Here is an 18674-nt window from a genome sequence, read left to right as displayed (position 1 = left end):
TGATATCCTGTATAAAATAAACACCATCCACTCACTCTTTTACACACTAAAGAAATTAAAATAAAAAACCATGAAATGATAACATTCACAATATTTTATAATACAAAGACGTAATTTGGATGATTATAGAAAAAAGTTGGTTTTTATTTAAAAAAAAAATAAGCATGCAAAATGAGTTAAGATTAAGGAAAAAGCTTTATTTTGATTCTTGTTGTTTTACAAATATTACAATTGTACTAAATCTATATTATGTATTAAAAAAGCACCAAATAAAACAAATATAAAATATTAGAAATGGCACTTTGAGTCTTTTCCGAAAAGTCACTTTTTTTCTTATAAGTTACTCAGCTTACCTTTATATTTCGGTACGAAATTTTTAATATCCTGTTCCTGTATGTTTTGATAAAAATCCAATTCTCGGTAGTTCAGGGGTTTGACTATCGTACTAGAATTCAATACCATCAATCTCGTGTGACCACCAACCTAAAAAAAAAAGAATAATAGAAAAATGTAGGTATGTGTTGCCGGTCAAACCCTATTTCAGAACAAACTAGTTTCTCCTTGCTAGACTGAACTAGTTCGTCCTCTACGCGATGGGATTAATTGATATAGCTTAGTCCAAACTAATTCGTCCTAAGCCCCAAAAGGATAAACCAGTTTAGGCTAGGCCGAACTAGTCGATCCTGATATAAATACGCACACTCCAGGATAAACTAGTACAGCCTATTATAAACATTATACTATATAACTACAAATCCAAAGTAAGTAGATCAACTGAATAAAATACTCGTAATTGGTTGGTACCATAATCATTTTTATTAAAACGGTAATGATTCGTCGTTAAAACTAATGGGATATTGGTAATACAAACAATCATATTATAATAAATAATAAGTGTTTTTTTATAAACGCAATCATTATACTTCAATTATTAAAATTATTATTTATTTTTACATGGAGAGCATTGGTGGCGTTTAGAATTGCAGAGTAGCATTGCCTTCTCGCACTTTCATTTGTTTGTGAAACAATCTTTGTCAAAATCTCGATACACATTTGCGTCTTTTCAAGCTGCGTACACGCTGCGAGCAAGCTACGTGCGATCGATGGCGGTTCAGCAGTACATGAGGTGAATTTATCCACTGCAAGCCTGCAAGTGACTTGCAGGCGGCGTGGACCGAGAGCACGCCAGTTTCTGCTAAACTTGACTAAAAAACAAGCAGCTTGCTCGCAGCGTGCGCGCGGCTTGCAAATTTGCATCGAGCCTTAGGCATCGTGAAATGGCGAAAATTCTCTCAAAATGTGTTATTTATGATCCCCAAGCTAATACCGAACCCTAATTTATGGTCTATGTACCCTATTTTTATAGTCCTGTGGAGCGTCGCGCTTTTTCCCGTGAATTGTCGGTAAAATTACACGATTCGAAAGAATTTACCATACAGGTACTAAAGCGTCCCGTTTTCTACGGAGATCGGACGCTGATACGATCAGTGCCCTGGTAATTTTACTATGTAGTGGTCTAACTACGTCGTTTTTAAGATTTTTATCATTGTATGAATTAACCAACTTAATAAAATTGCTATCGCCCACACGGGTGGTGTACCTTGATATTCTTGGGGACATTATGGTCCGACTGATTTTATCATAAAAGTCAATATTTATTAATTTTACAGTACTTTGGGGTGTCAACTGTGTTCTCTTTCCTTTGCACTATTATATATTTTCTATCTCTCTTTGCCGACGTTTAATGGTGAAGCGCGCTTCAACGCCTTGTTGGTCCGTACCTTTAGACTGATAGAGGGGGATAGCTCTGTATTGTCATCTTTAATATATAAAACGAAAATAATTATATATAGTGGAGACGACAATGCTCATTAGACAAGGCGAAAACGGCGAATTCTTTGTAGAAAATATTTCCATGAGATTTTTTTGCATAATCACATTCGTGGGACATTCCAGAATAAGATTCAAGAAGTCGTCCAAGCGAAAAATGGTCCAAATTATTTTTAACAATTTTTTTTAATCATATTGTAACAATCAATATTTTTGGCCGAAACATTTTTTTTAGGTTTTTTGGACCATTCTGGATAAAAAAGGTCTCTTACAATTTTTCTCTAAAGTTATCGCTTTCGAGGTAAAAGCATTTTAAAATTGAAAAAAACGAAAAATGGCGAATTTCAAGGCTTAATAACTCGGTGTGACTCGGTTAAAAGTTATTACCTTATTACTATGAAAGTCAGAAAATAACTAAATCAAAGTTTAAAGCCCTCCCTACAAGATCCTGAATAAATTTTTGTCAATATTTGATTACTAACCTGTTATTTTTAAGTAAAAATAATGAGCGACATGCACGTATTCGGCGGCCGTCCATGATGAGTGCGAAAGAAATGCCGTTCAGGCAGTCCAATGGCGCATCTCACTCGCACTCACATTTACAGCCGCGTCAATACGATCTTACCACTGATTATTAATAATTAGAAATAACAGCTTAGTAATAAATTAATGACACAAATTTCTTCAGGATCATGAAGGGGGGGCTTTAAATTTGATTTAGTCACTTTCTGCCTTTCATAATAATCATTTTTAACTGAGTTATTAAGTCTTAAAAATGGCCATTTTTGCGTTTTTCAAATTTTAAATTGCTTATAACTCGAACACGATCAACTTAAGAGAGAAATTATAAGAGACCTTTTCTGTCCGGAATGGTCCGAAAAATCTAAAAAAAATTTCACCGGGCCGAAAATATTGATTTTTGCAATTTGATTAAAAAAAATGTTAATGAAAAGAACCATTTTTCGCGTGGGCGACTTCTTGAACCTTATTCTGGGGTGTCTCACGAATGTGATTATGCAAAAAAATCTCATGGGAATATTTTTCCAACGAACCCGCCGTTTTCGCCTTGTCTACATGGGTCTCGGAGTGAATAGAGTGTAACGTCCGGAAAACTTTATGTATTAACACGAAACGAAGTAACATAATGGTAAAAACTTTCCAGAAAGAAATCCCTAGTCTTGAATTATGTCTTTATCTTGAATTTTTATAAAACCAAAGCATGATGAAATGTTTCACTTTGAAGTATTTAGAAAAACCGCAACTTTCAGAAATATTGTTGAGTTGAGATGAAGTAAAATGTAAAGCAAATGAATGCGATATTTTGCTCGATTTTTTATGATCGATAATTTTTCAGCTTACTACATATATTGTTTTCATGGAATTAAGAATATTATATTTATCTAAGACAGTGAATATAAAAAACAATTAGGGCAGAAACGCATTAGAGAGTAGCGGACGCGACTCGTCGCGAACAAGACAGTGGAAGACTTGAGTTTCTCATTAAAAATCGAATCAATACACGAGCGGGACACCCTCAAATAAAGCGCTTAGTTTTCAAGATACTGACCACGGAGGGGTGAATGGCTAATTTTATTGATACTTTATATTTTCGAGGGTGTTGAAAACGAAAATGAAGTTTATTTTGAATTTTATATGGGGGAACATTGTCAAAATCGCAATTTTAACCTAAAAATAAAAAAATCACGTTTTTTGCGTTTACCTCGCTACAACTCTGTTCGATTTTAATATTTTTTTCTGATATACAGTATATAGCTCTAACATTTCTGAAGACAACGGTACCTGTTTCAAGCTTTTATTCTTCTCCTGATAAAGGTTATGAATTTTTCAAAGGAAAAGGTGCGGATTTGTGCATTGCAAAGTTTAATCGCAAAAGTTATGTGACGAAGTTTAAAATTTAGCTTCTTAATCACATTTATGTTAAAGTAGAGAGTACAAAGAAGTGTTCTGGTAAGTTTTAGATCAAAATGTTTTATAGAAAAAAAATAGTGCAACTTTTAATGTCGACATTAGAAATCCCCAATATAACGCTTATTTTTCGAGATACTGACCATGGCTGGAGAATGGCTAATTTTGGTCTTAGATTATGTTTTTGACCGTGATGAAAACAAAAATGAAATTTATTTTAAATTTTAGGTGGGAGAATATTGTCAAAATTACAATTGTACCCTAAAAATAAAAAAAAATCGTCACCTTTTTTTGCGTTTAGCTCGCTACAACTCTGGTCCGTTTTAATATTTTTTTCTAAAGTTTGTACACTATAGCTCACTTTTTGCAGACAGTGGTTTCTGCTTTAAGCTTTTAGTCTTATTCTAGTAAAAGTTATGAATCTTTTAAAGTACAAGGTACAGATTCGTGACTTGCAAAGTTTAATCGCAAAATTGACTGACAAAATTTGAAATATAGATTTTAAATCAAATTCAAAAATAAAACATGAGTACAAAGAAGTTTTGTGGAAAGTTTTGGATCAAAATGTTTTATAGAAAACAAATGGTGCAACGTTTAACATCTACGTTATAAATCCCCAAAATAACGCTAATTTTTCGAGATACTGATCATTGGTGGTGAATGGCTAATTTTGGTCTTACTTTATGTTTTTGATGGTGCTGAAAATGAAAATCAAGTTTATTTTGAATTTTAGGTGGGAGAAAATTGTCAAAATCGCAATTTTGCCCTAAAAATAAAAAAGAGACACCACGTTTTTCTTAAAGTTAAAAGTTGCACCATATTTTTTCTATAACACATCTAGACCTAAAACTCCCCATAAAACTTCTTTGAACTCTATGGTTTAACATAAACGTAATAAAATAGATAAATTTTAAATTTTGTCACTTTTTGCGATTTAACTCTGCAATTCACGAATCTGCACCTTTTATTTTTAAAAATTCATAACTTTTATAACAAAAAAGACTGAAAGTAAAAAAAAAATAAAAATGGAACAAGAGTTGTAGCGAGTTTTTCTTTTATTTTTAGGTTAAAATTGCGATTTTGACAATGTTCCGTCACATAAAATTCAAAATAAACCTCTTTTTCATTGTGAGCACCATCGAAAACATAAAATAAGACCAAAATTAGCCAATCACCTCCCATAGTCAGTATCTCGAAAAATGAGCGCTATTTTGGGGATGTATAACGTCTACATTAAAAGTTGCGCCATTTTTTTTCTATTAAACATTTGTAACTAAAACTTTCCAGAAAACTTCCTTGTACTCAATGTTTTAACATAAACGTGATAAATAAGATAAATTTTAAATTTTGCCTCTTAACTTTTGTGATTAAAGTTTGCAATTCACGAATCTACAGCTTGTACTTTAAAAAATTCATAACTTTTACTAGAATAAGACTAAAATCTTAAAACAGATACCGTTGTCTTCAAAAAAGTGAGCAACATATAGTGTACAAACCTTAGACAAAAATATTAAAATCGACCAGAGTTGTAGCGAGTTAAACGCAAAAAAACGTGATTTCACTTTTTTTATTTTTAGGGTAAAATTGCGATTTTGACAATATTCCTCCACCTAAAATTTAAAATAAATTTCATTTTCGTTTTCAGCACCGTCAAAAACATAATCTAAGACAAAAATTAGCCATTCACCACCCATGGTCAGTATCTCGAAAAATAACCGTTATATTGGGGATTTCTAACGTCGATAATAAAAGTTGCAGTATTTTTTCTTCTATAAAACATTTTGATCTAAAATTTTCCAGAAAACTTCTTTGTACTCTCTATTTTAACATAAGCGTGATTAAAAGGCTAAATTTTAAATTTCGTCACTCAACTTTTGCGATTAAACTTTGCAATGCACAAATGCGAACCTTTTCCTTTGAAAAATTCATAACCTTTATCAGAATAAGAATTAAAGCTTAAAGCAGGTACCGTTGTCTTCAGAAATGTTAGAGCTATATACTGTAAAAATTTCAGAAAAAAATATTAAAATTGAACAGAGTTGTAGCGAGGTAAACGCAAAAAAAACGTGATGTCTTTTTTTTTATTTTTAGGTGAAAACATTTGACAATGTTCCCCCACATAAAATTCTATATAAACCTCATTTTCGTTTTCAGCACCTTCAAAAATATAAAGTATGAATAAAATTAGCCATTCACCTCTCCGTGGTCAGTACCTAGTCATTTTAGGGGTATCTCCCGCTCGCCTGCAAGTCCTCCTCGCGTCTGCGACTTCCATATGGGTTCATGAAGATTAAAAACAACCTAAAGAATCTCAGCTAGACTAATCCGCGACGAGTTGGGTCGCGTCCGCGACTCTCTAATGCGTTTCTGCCTTTATATGTTTTACGAAACTCAGATAAAACTGTGTTGCTATTCAATGAGATGTTTATAATTTTTATCGGTGATAGTTTTGGCTACATAGTTCAACAGCTACTAATTATTGTAGCTAAAGAGTTAATTCCGACTGAACTCTCATAACGGTTGCACCTCATAGATTTTTCGATCTCGCCAGAATTTTCTCGGCTTTGACTGTAGATCCAAGGTCCAAGATTGAAGACCGGATAGATCCAAGTTAACTTAAGGTGAAGGGGGGAATAAAACGGTCGATAGGACACATTGACATATATTTTAACAAAACCACATACCTATCGGAGGTCAGAAAGATCAACGAGGAAGAGATTTCTGACCTTGGCCAACTAAAAAGAGCACTAAAAGATGCAGCAAAGTTGGCCACCGTGAAGAAAAAGAATGATAAAAAATCCCCCTATTGGTGGACGGATGAGATTGAAGGTCTAAGGGAGAGATGCCTCAGAGCTCGCAGGAATTATACGAGAAGCCAGGGCAGCCTCGAGCTCAAAGAAATATACAAGGAATTAAAGAAAGAATTAAATAAAAAAATAAAACAGGAAAAAAAGGAAAAGTGGCAGGCCCTTATAATAGCGTTGGACGAAGATGTATGGGGCGATGCCTACAAGATAACCATGAAGGCCCTGAAAATAATCGCCCCATATAAATTGGATGAGGACCAGCGGATGGAATCGGCTGAACTCCTCTTCCCAACCAAAGACATCCAGAATTTTATAAAAATATTTCCAAATATGGTGGAGGAGTTTACAGAAGAGGAAATAAAAACCGCTGGTCAAGAGATGAAGACAGGGAAAGCTCCCGGCCCTGACGGGCTGCCACCAGAGGCAATCAAGATAGTAGCAACGGAGAAACCAGGTTTGATCAGAAGAATATGCAACGACCTACTGCAGAAACAAGAGTTTCCCAAAGACCTAAAGGAAGCGAACCTAGTTCTGCTCCTAAAACCTGGGAAACCCCCCGATTCGGCATCCTCTTATCGGCCAATATGCCTCCTAGACTGCCTTGGTAAGTTCTATGAGGCGCTTATCAAGAAGAGGCTGGAAGGCGTGTTGGAAGATGAGAGAGTGCTATCAAACCAGCAATATGGATTTAGAAAAGGCCGATCGGCAGTCGATGCCGCGGCCTGGATAAGGGACACGACTAGAGTAAGCAAAAAAAGTGGGTGGTCCTTGTTCTGTTGGACATTAAAAACGCTTTCAACTCGGCAAACTGGGGCCTCATTATAGACAGAATAGTCGAGAGTGGGGCTCCGGAGTATGTGTCCAACATAATAAAAGACTACCTATCTGAAAGAACCGTATGTATATCCAAGAAAAAGAAGATGAAAATGACCGCGGGTGTACCCCAGGGGTCAGTCCTGGGACCCTCACTATGGAATATATTATATAACGGGGTACTAGAAGTAAACACGGAGAGAGGAGTAAGGGCGATTGCATACGCGGACGACCTGGCCTTACTAGTCGAAAATGATTGGGGCATAATAGAAAAAGTAAACCGAGCAATAAAAAGAACCGCGGAATGGATAGAAGAAAATGATCTAAAACTAGCAGTAGAGAAAACGGAAGCGATAATCTTGAGGGGACCGAGATATAGAGAACATATATTATTCCAGTACAAAGACTCTGTAATAAGACCCCAGAAAACAGTTAAATACTTAGGAATAACTTTTGATGACAAAATGAAATTCGGACCACACATAGAAGAGGCATGTCGGAAGGCGGAAGAAAGGACCTCCACACTAAACAAATTAATGCCAAATATAGGGGGTCCTGGATCACAAAAACGAGTAGTAATGTTACAATCAATCATGTCCATCTTACTATACGGGGCCCCACTGTGGCACGAGGTTCTAGAGATGGCCAAATACAGAGACATGCTTCTTAGAGCACAGAGCAAACCTCTGATCAGGGTGTGCAGCGCGTACAGAACCGTTTCAACCATTGCCTTACAAGTGGTGGCTGGGTCTGTGCCGGTGCACATCCTGGCCAGAGAAAGGGTCCGAATGCATCAGAGGGGCAACGGGGCAATTGGTTCAGGGACACAAGAAAGAAAGAGGAGCTTGGAGATGTGGCAGAGAGAATGGGCAACTGAAGTCGGAAAGGCTGCCTGGACGAGATGTCTGATTCCGGATGTAGTGAAGTGGTACGAGTGCCGACATCGTCGCGTCAACTACTACTTCACACAGTTCTTGACGGGACATGGATCGTTCAGGAACTACACCTTCCGTATAAGGAAAACGGTGGATGATCTATGTCCTGAGTGTGGGGTGGTGGATGACGCGCGGCATGTCGTATTCGTGTGCCCTGCATATTGTGCGGGGCGAACTGAGCTGCAGCTGGATCTGGGGTCTCCTCTAGGTGAGCCACAAGAGCTCATGGATAGAATTATCGGAAGCAAGAGGGACTTTGACTTGTTTATTGCTTTTGTCACAAATACCATGAAGCACAAAGAAGAAAAAGAGAGACGACTACAGGCGGAATGACCCATATTACATATCATATTATTTATTTACAAAAAAAATCGTTTGTGTTGTGGTTGGTAGTCAGCGGGGGGAGGACCCTATACACCCTAACCACGCTGACTGCCTATTTAATTTCGTCGGTATACTACGAAAATCAGGTAAATGTCGAAATACCGAAATCGAGAAAAAACGTTTTTAAAGTTTGGTGCTTTATTTTGAATTAAGCGGACCAGTTGTGTTTGATATTCGATATGCTAGTGAAAGATGCATATATCAGAAATAATATTCTATCATTAGTTTGAAAAAGTTAGGAGACCTAGCTGATTAAACCTAAATTTAAGATCCAGGTGGAATCACTTACCTGGTTTTACCTGTAAATCAAATAAATCACACTGTATTAAAGACACTTATCACCTTTTTACTGAATATGGTAGATATACAGCAGTAGAAATATATTGTTGTCCGGCAAATATAAATGTGCGCTTAGTTGGTTTTACATGCAACAGAACTTTGATTTTATGGAAGTAATTAGCGATATATTGTTTTATTTGAAAATGAAAAGTTGGTTAGCTGTAACTTATTTGTTTATTACACAAATTATCTGCTGAATAGTAAGTCGTATCATTTATTGAGTTTTACCTGTATGTAGAGCGTAAAAAGCTGAAAATTTTGGTATACTTAACTCAATACTTTAAAATTTGTCATTTACCTGGTTTTCGCAGTATACCGACGATTTTATCTATTTTACTTTTTAGCTGATTTTATCTGTTATTTATTATTTTATCGGATTTTATTAATTAATCTATTTAATTTTATTTTTAACTCTTACCGTTCTTTTATTTTCACTTTCTACTTTTTCCTGTTCATGTTCTCTATCTTTTCTTTCTATTCTCTGTTTCTCTTTCTTTTATTTTCTCTTTTTCTCCCTCATCTCTTTTATTCTTGTTTCTTTTTCTTATGTTATATTTGTTCGTATCGTTGTGGGGCTGTCAGTGGGGAAGGACCTTTTACATCCGACCTACACAGACTGTCCCATCTTAATATCAGAGTGAGTGACTGAATGGGTGGATGAGAAGGCGTGCATAGATGAAAGCATGAATGATTGGAGTTGCTCGTAACTGTCAACTGGCATTCTTTGGTTGGTTCCATCTTGGTTTGGGTGGCGTCCTGGCTGCCCCACTACCCCGCGCGCGGCGACCGGTCTGGTGCGGCGCGCGGGGGCGGGGGGCGGCCAAGCGGCCGGCTAATCCGTGGAATACATGCTAGGAGTGCCGGAGGGGAGCTATGAGTAAGGTCGACGGGTCAGATATGCTCGCTAAGAGCGGTTCCGGACCCGCCGGCTGGAGAAAGAGGAGGTGGGTTTAGTCGGTAGGCGGCACGGCAAGATAGAGATAGGACGGGCTGAATCCGACACACCTGGTACACCTTCCCAGACGGTCTTAAGATTCCCACCTCCCAAAAAAAAAAAAAAAAAAAAAAAAAAAAGATCCAAGTTAACTCGATTACTAGAGATGGACTGATCCGTTTTTCTGGAACGTTCTGGTATTTTTGTATTTTTGTATTTTAGTATATTATTATAATAAACAATGAAATCATTCTAGTTTAGAGTATAAGAAACAGTCGATCTGTAAAGTTATTTATTAAAGATAAATAAATTCGTATAAACGACGCTTGCGTTTTATTTTAACTGTAAGCTCGCTACATTATTGTGACTTTATGTTTTCTATTATTGATCACTTTTAAAACATTATAATCTTAAAAAATCACACTAAGTTCTGTAGAAATTATGAGTTATATCGTATTAGACGTGTATTAAAAACGTCTATTAAAATTTCGTTCGTTTTGTTTAATGTGTGTTCCAGTCAATTATTTGGGATATTTATAAATTACGTGAAATTCCCGACAAGGAAAGAAGTTCGTTACACAAGTTTTGTGTCTGTGTAGAGAAATGAGGCTTTAGCCTTCTTAAAACGAAACATCTTAAAACCTAATCAACAATAAACATCGGCAAATGCATACCTGGTTATTTAAAGGAAACAAATCGACTTCATCATTGTTGCAACTGAGTTGTTCTTGACGTCTGAAAGCTGCATTAGTGGGTTCGGCACAATTACTTTTACCTGTGTCATTTTCTCCCATGCCCCAATTGGCTAAAAGGTAAACCATTCCCTCGCCTTCTTATTTTTAGCAGCAGTGTAACTCGATCTAAATCTGTAACAAAAACATACAATAATTAGTATACAACACTATAAACAATACTGTTGAATTGACACCACCAGACGGAGGATGCTGTTCGCTAAGCGAACGTACATACAGAACGTAAATCGTTCAGCTGGACATAGGGAACATACATTGAGAGAATTGTGGCAACTGCGCTAACCTGTTTTAGTTGAAGCTTCTGTTCGAGTAAGAGTTTTTGGTGCAATAGAGCTGTTAGAACGAATAGAATTAGTGAGTTTTGAAGCAAGGCTTTCCATAGATAAATCAAAAACCAAGTTTGTGATTAACGAGTTAATAATTTTATTTTAATTTTTAAAATATTTTTTTAAACTAATTTCAAATCTAAACAGTTTTCCCATTCCCTTAGTTGTCCCTTAATGTCCCTTAATGCTAACAACCATATTGTCATCGAGAGATAGGGCAGTCAATGAGGGTATTTGGCTCCGAAATCCATCCTATTAAATGGATTTACTTGATATTTTCACAGTAAGTAGGAAATAGCTCAAGAAACAAAGTCTACCCTATGCCGATGTGCGCTTTTATCTTAAGGGTGGATCCCACCCCTTCTCGGGGGTGAAAAATGTTTTGGTTAAAATAGCCACGAAAGAGGCTAGAGAACCTAATTTTAAGCAAAAACTGTTCTATAATTATTTTTTGAAAACTCAACACTTTTTGAGTTATTCGTGGTTGAAAATTGGCCATTTTCATTGAAAAATGACACCTTTTCGGACTGATTTTAGCAAGTACGTTACAAACTATGCATCTAGCAAAAAAACTATTTAAAAGTTTTTATGAAAATTACCAATGAGCCCATACCTATTCAAAAGGCTGTTAGAGTAGGAAAGAAGAATAAGTCTGGTAACAGAAGCCTTAAAGTTGTCTTACCCAGTAATTATGATGTCCAAACTATATTAAAGGGCCGTTCAGCATTAAAAGGTTCGCATGTATTCATAACTCCTGATCTAACTCCAAAACAGCAAGCTTTATGAGAAAAATATGAAGACGCAACTACAAGACCGGACTTCCAAGGGCGAACAAAATTTAATAATTAAGTATATTCGTGGTGTACCTCAAATTGTTACAAAAAACTAAGTTTTAACCATCTTCATAAGTCTCCTTTTTCTATCTTTTATCAAAATTGTCGTGGATTGCGCACTAAACTTCGTGTTATTAGAAACAATTCGCAGGGAGTTTGTTATGATATAATTATATTTACTGAAACTTGGTTAAATGACCAAATATTTGACTCAGAACTTGATCTTACTGATTATGTAATATATAGAAAGGACCGTTCTCACCTCACTAGTACTGCGAGCAGAGGGGGGGGGGGAGTTCTAATTGCAGTACGCTCATCTATCCCTAGTAGACTGCTGGAATCTTTTCCAGGTATAGAACAAATATATGTGGCTGTTGGCAGTACTAATTGTCCGCTTATTGTGGGAGCGCTTTATTTTCCTCCTAAGTATGCTTTAGAAAAATATATCTCTTTCAATAACAGTATCGATAATCTTTCAAATACATTTCCCACCTCTCATTTCTCTATTGCAGGGGACTTCAACCTACACTGTACTTGGTCTCATGATAATTTTTGTTCTACGGCAATTCCTGCTCCAGACATTCCTTTAATCGAAGAAGATGCTATAACTATTATGAATCATATATGTTCCTATCAAAATCTTTTCCAACGCAATAACATCTATAATAATGTAAACTCATTACTTGATCTAGTTTTGGTTCATGATGAAAATTGCATTGTCGCAGAAGCTGATGAGGGATTAGTTGACCCCGATAGTTTCCACCCTCCTGTATGCTTTAATTTAAACCGCGAAGATGTTTTAACTGATGAAATGAAAGCTGAAGGCTTTTTCTACGACTTTAAATCAGCAAATTTTCAAGGTATTTCTGATTACTTAGACACAATATACTGGGATGAAATTTTCAGAGACAAAAGTTTAGATGATATGGTCAATATACTTTATGATGTCTTATATGGCGCTATCGATGTTTATGTACCAATGAAAAAGTTTTATACCGGCAATTTTCCTAAATGGTATACCCGAGAGTTAAGAAACTGCATCATTGCTAAAAAGAAAGCTCATAAGAAATTTAAAGTGACCAGGTTACCTCAAGACTATAATGAATTTTCTAGATTGAGGTCGATATGCAAGTCCTTATCAGGTCAAGCATACAATCAGTTTGTAGCAAACGTTGAACATACACTTCCTAGTAACATTAAAAGCTTCTGGAGGTTCGTAAATTCTAAAAGGAACAATAATAGCATTCCGAACACTTTAAACCATAATGGCCAAACCAGTTCCGATGGTGCTACCATAGCCAAGATGTTTGCTCAGTACTTTGCTGCAGTATATAGTGAGGACGAATGTCCTATTCCAAATAGTGCAAGGGCTAACACTAGTTTCAACATTACTGGTTGTGACTTATCTATTTCAGAGGTATATACCAAATTATCCCAGCTAAACATACATAAGGGTCCAGGGCCTGATGGAATCCCACCCAAGTTACTGAAATACTGTAGTTTTAATCTTGCTCGTCCTTTATTCTTTATTTTTCAAAAATCATTACAAACGAGTGAATTCCCTCCCGTTTGGAAAGTTAGTTTTATATCACCGATATTCAAGAATGGAGATAGAAGCAGGGTACAGAGCTACAGACCTATTAGTATCCTTAATACTATACCTAAACTATTCGAGAGTTTAATATGTGACAAAATTAAGCCTACTATACAAAATGTAATCATTGAACAACAATATGGTTTTGTTATGGGGAGATCAACTGAAATGAACTTGTTAAATTATACCTCCTTCTTAAATGAAGCATTGGAAAGTAAACAACAGGTAGATGCGATTTATACAGATTTTTCCAAGGCATTCGATAGAGTCAACCATACGTTATTGTTACATAAGATCGAACAGTTGGGTTTCTCTGATCCTCTGCTTAGTTGGATTCGAAATTATCTATTAGATAGAAGGCAGATAGTTCGTATTAAGAATTATTTCTCTAATGAAATTATAGTTACATCGGGTGTACCTCAAGGCTCCCACTTAGGACCTATCCTTTTTAATTTATTTATAAATGACATAAATAAAAGCTTCAATTTTGCTCAATTTCTTCTATTTGCTGATGACCTTAAATTATTTCACATAACTACCTCTGATTTGGATCACTACAATTTGCAATCAGATCTTAATGGTCTTGTGGAATGGTGCTCACTTAATGGTATGGACTTAAATGCAAACAAATGCCATGCTATAACTTTTACTCGACTAAGACACTTTGAGAATAATTCTTACTTTATACGGGACACTAGGTTACAATTAGTTGACTCAGTTATAGATCTGGGTGTTATTCTTGATACTAACTTGAATTTCAACCTACACATTAATAGCATGGTTTCTAAGTCATTAAATATGCTTGGCTTTGTTAAAAGATGCAGCTATGACTTTACGACTGGTCGTTCTTTAAAATTTCTTTATTGTTCTTTGGTTAGACCACATTTAGATTATGCATCATGTGTTTGGTCACCTCAATATAACTGTCATATTAATAAAATCGAACAAGTTCAGCGTAAATTCTTACGCTATTATGCTTATAAGATGCATCTCACTGGTCAAAGTTATGAGTCTTTACTGCAAATTATTCGACTTGACTCATTACAGAGTCGTCGTCAACATAAAGATCTTTGCTTCTTATATAACTTAATTCATGGTCATAAATTCTGTATCCCACTTTTAAATAAAATTGGTCTACATGTACCTTCAAGAACCACCCGTTCTGTGACCACCTTCCACGAGGTCATTAACCGCACAAATTATGGTTCAAGTTCCTATCTCTCTAAAACTATTAAATTAGCAAACACATTATCTCCGCAAATTGATTTCTTTGTGAACGACTTTACTGCGTTTTCCACACAATTACATTTATACTTAACTTAATGTTCTAATTTCAAGACTGATTTGTCAACTACTGTTACTGTTATTGTCTTTGTTCTAGGATAAGTTGTATTTGTCAATTTCAAAATGTTCTAGCTCTCAATTGTTAAATGAGAGCAAGTAATTTTATTCTTTATTATTGTTTGTTATGTATTTACCAATTTTGTACCTACTAGATCTTATTTTTCTAATTTGTGTGACATTTTAATTTAATTGTATCATGTACTAATGGACTTCGGTCCGTAAATAAATAATAAATAAATAAAATAAATAAAAAATTTCTGTAGGTTATAAAAAACAAAGAGATTCGTTCCTTCATAAATCTTCTAGTTAAAATACAAAGAGGAATATGGTAGGTAAGAAGAGTTTGTTTTTTTTTTTCTGCATGCTCAAATCGATGTATTCAACTTGAAATAACAGAGAAACTGTCGATTTTAGGTGTATAATGATACTAATAACTTTTGTAGTGCTTGAAAAGACCTTTAAAATGAGCAATACTAAATGTCGATTACATACAAACTAAGCGAGATATTCTGCAAAAAGTTGATAACTAATGTATTTTAAGAAGAAATGAGAAGTATACTTAACCCCTCATCCATCAGAATTTAAATACATCGTTTTCCTTTTACAATACTTTTTATTATGGTGTTATTTCTATGTTCAAAAAGTAGGACTGGATTAAAATTAATGGTTTATGAAAAAAAAATAAGATCAAATTATACAGCGGATTTTTAAATTTTCTTAAAAATCTTTCTTTTCCTTCATGTAACTCGAAAAAGATAAGAGATACGAAAAAAGATACCTCACAAAAATGTAGGGTTTTTCAGATAAAAATTTCCTTTTTATTTTTCATTACTGTATGTCTTATCATTTTCAAGTTACATGGAGAAAAAGGAAGATTTTTAGGAAATTTTAAAAATGCGCTCTATAATTTGATCTTTTTTTTTTCAAAAACCATTCATTTTAAACCCGTCCAACTTTTTGAACCTAGAAATAACACTATAATAAAAGGTATTGTAGAAGAAAAACGATGCATTTACATTTTGGTGGATGGGGGTTAAAATTACTTCTCATTTTTTCTTAAAATACATTACTTATCAATTTTGTTTGCAGCATATCTCGCTTAGTTTTAATGTAATGGAACTTTAATATAGCTTATTTTAAATGTCTATTCAAGTACTACAAAAGATAATAGTAGCATTATACACCTAAAATCGACCGTTTCTCTGTTATTTCAAGTTGAATACACCAATTTGAGAATGTACCAAAAAACAAACTATTTTCACCTACCATATCTCTTTTTGTATTATAACTAGAAGATTTATGAAGGCAAGTGTCTCTTTGATTTTAGTTTTAACCTACAAAAATGTTTAATATAGTTGTTTTAGTTAGATGCATAGTTTTTAAGGTATTCACAAAAACCGGTCGAAAAGGTATTTATTATCCTGTATAAAAGGTATATTTAAAATCCCTCAAAAGGGCCACATCAAAATCACATAACTAGTTTTCGACTGGTTTACCAGTCATCATCAGTGCTTACGTGCAATGTACATGCTAACCACCAAGATATTGTTTAACAAAAATATGTGGGTCAAAGCCCAGTAAAAGTAGTCCGTCCAGTAGTAAAAAAAAGTAGTCCGTTTTTGTATTATATGGTATACAGCCAACTACAGGAAAACTTTTTCCTTGTGGATTTTTTGTATTTATTATGTTTCAATGAAAATGGCCAATTTTCAACCACGAATATCTCAAAAAGTATTGAGTTTAAAAAAAAAATTATAGAACCGTTTTTGCTTAGGCTTGGGTTCTCTAGCGAATGCCGTAGTAATTTTAACCAAAAAAATTTCCACCCCTAAGAAAGGGTGGGAACCACCCTCAAGATAAAAGCACACATCGGCATAGGGTAGACTTTGAATTAGGAGATAAGTAGAGACTAGGCCCAAAATTTCATTAAAATCCATGCAGTAGGGTAGAATTCGGAGGTAATATCCTATTCTTGCTTCCATTGACTGGCGTAAGATTGCCACAATTATCTCAATATAGTACAATGTATGTATTTATGTATCTAAATATATAGGGTGAGGCAGATAACTGGCCTATTAGAAATATCTCGAGAACTAAAGGCAACAGAATCATGAAAATTGGAATAAAGGGGTTTTGAAGGATGATCTATTAAATGAAAATATGTTCATCTCTTTGCAACTTCCGGTTATACCGGAAGTTGCTTATAACTTGGTTTTTTAAATGGGACACCCTGTATATTTTTACATTTTTGGATTCTCTTCGATGTCTTCTTTCTTAAAATATAAGGTTTTGTAATATTATACAGGGTATTTTAAAAGATAATTACGTTTTTTTATTAAGTTCGTAGCAACATTCACACCCTGTAGAATTGTAGTACATAGTTTGACATCTAAAACTCTACTTAAGTTCAAATGATTTTTAATATACTCTACTATTGTTAAGAATCATTAGTATGTCTAAATTTTTAATTTTAGTATACAGGGTTGGTCGAAACTCGGAATGAGTCTTTTCTGAGTTTTCTTAAATGGAACACCCTGTATTTTTGTATTGTGGTGAAATGATATTTTATAGTACTTGTTTATTTCTTAAGCATTCCCTATACCTAACTGCTTTAATTTGTGAGTTATTGGTGATTCAAGCTAAACATTAATTGCAACAAAAAATACGTAAAATTTTATTAAGTTGGCCGTGAAAATACTCAATCCCAAATAATTTTTCAGAAATAAATACATATTAATCCAGACTGGTCCTTAAAATTACCAATAATGGTTTAGCTATCGAAATACCTACGTAGTTAAGATTGTTGGTGCGATTAAAAATTAAGCACAAATTAAAGCAGTTAGGTATAGGGAATGCTTAAAAAATAAAAAAGTACCATAACATATCATTTCATTACAATACTAAAATACAGGGTGTTCCATTTAAGAAAACTCAGAAAATATTCATTCCGAGTTTCGACCAACCCTGTATACTAAAATTAAAAATTTAGCTATACTAATGATTCTTAACAATAGTAGAGTATATTAAAAATCATTTGAACGTAAGTAGACTTTTAGATGTCAAACTACTACAATTCTACAGGGTGTTAATTTTGCTACGAAATTAATAAAAAAACGTAATTATCTTTTAAAATACCCTGTATAATATTACAAAACCTCATATTTTAAGAAAGAAGATATCGAAGAGAATCCAAAAATGTAAAAATGTACAGGGTGTCCCATTTAAAAAAACGAAGTTATAAGCAACTTCCGGTATAAGCGGAAGTTGCAAAGAGATGAAAATATTTTCATTTAATAGATCATCCTTCAAACCCCCTTTATTCCAATTTTCATGATTCTGGTGCCTTTAGTTCTCGAGATATTTCTAATAGGCCAGTTATCTGCCTCACCCTGTATACAGTAGATGTTCCCTATGTCCAGTTGGACGATTTACGTGCTGTATAAGGGCGGTTTGCCAGCGGTTACGTCGCGTTTTACCTGTTTTACTTGGTAACTTGAAAGGCGACGTTAGGGTGTGATCAGGTAAAACAGGTAAATCGCGACATAACCGCTGGCAAACCGCCATCATATGTACGAGCTGTAACGCTTTGTACATATGCGGGTAGTTTGCCAGCGGCTACGTCACGTTTTACCTGTTTTCCTTGGTAACTTGAAAGACATCGTTAGGGTGTGATCAGGTAAAACGCAACGTAACCGCTGGCAAACCGCCCTCATTTGTACGAGCTCTGAGACCCTATGTAGAAGCGAATTGATAAGAAATGTTTGACATAGTACCTTATAACAACACTAATGCAGTAATAGAAAATAGATACAGACTATTTATATTTATATTATATTTCTATACGGTTTTATTGCATG

General features: G+C 34.7%; 1 protein-coding gene across 2 annotated transcripts in view; it reads right to left on the bottom strand.

The window, feature by feature from the left end:
- Positions 1 to 18674, bottom strand: part of LOC126881397 (uncharacterized) — a 246378-nt gene that overhangs the window by 57910 nt on the left and 169794 nt on the right. For both annotated transcript variants that reach the window (XM_050645652.1, XM_050645653.1), the window contains exons 2-3: positions 10643 to 10834; positions 354 to 483 (exon numbers count right to left, since the gene is read on the bottom strand). In XM_050645652.1, coding sequence (XP_050501609.1) covers positions 354 to 483; positions 10643 to 10789 — 277 coding nt within the window. In that variant the 5' untranslated portion in view covers positions 10790 to 10834. The remainder of the gene's footprint in view (positions 1 to 353; positions 484 to 10642; positions 10835 to 18674) is intronic.

Source organism: Diabrotica virgifera, chromosome 3 (assembly GCF_917563875.1).
Source record: "Diabrotica virgifera virgifera chromosome 3, PGI_DIABVI_V3a".
In the NCBI taxonomy this organism is placed as follows: Eukaryota; Metazoa; Arthropoda; class Insecta; order Coleoptera; family Chrysomelidae; genus Diabrotica; species Diabrotica virgifera.
This window is presented reverse-complemented; position numbering and strand designations above follow the sequence as displayed.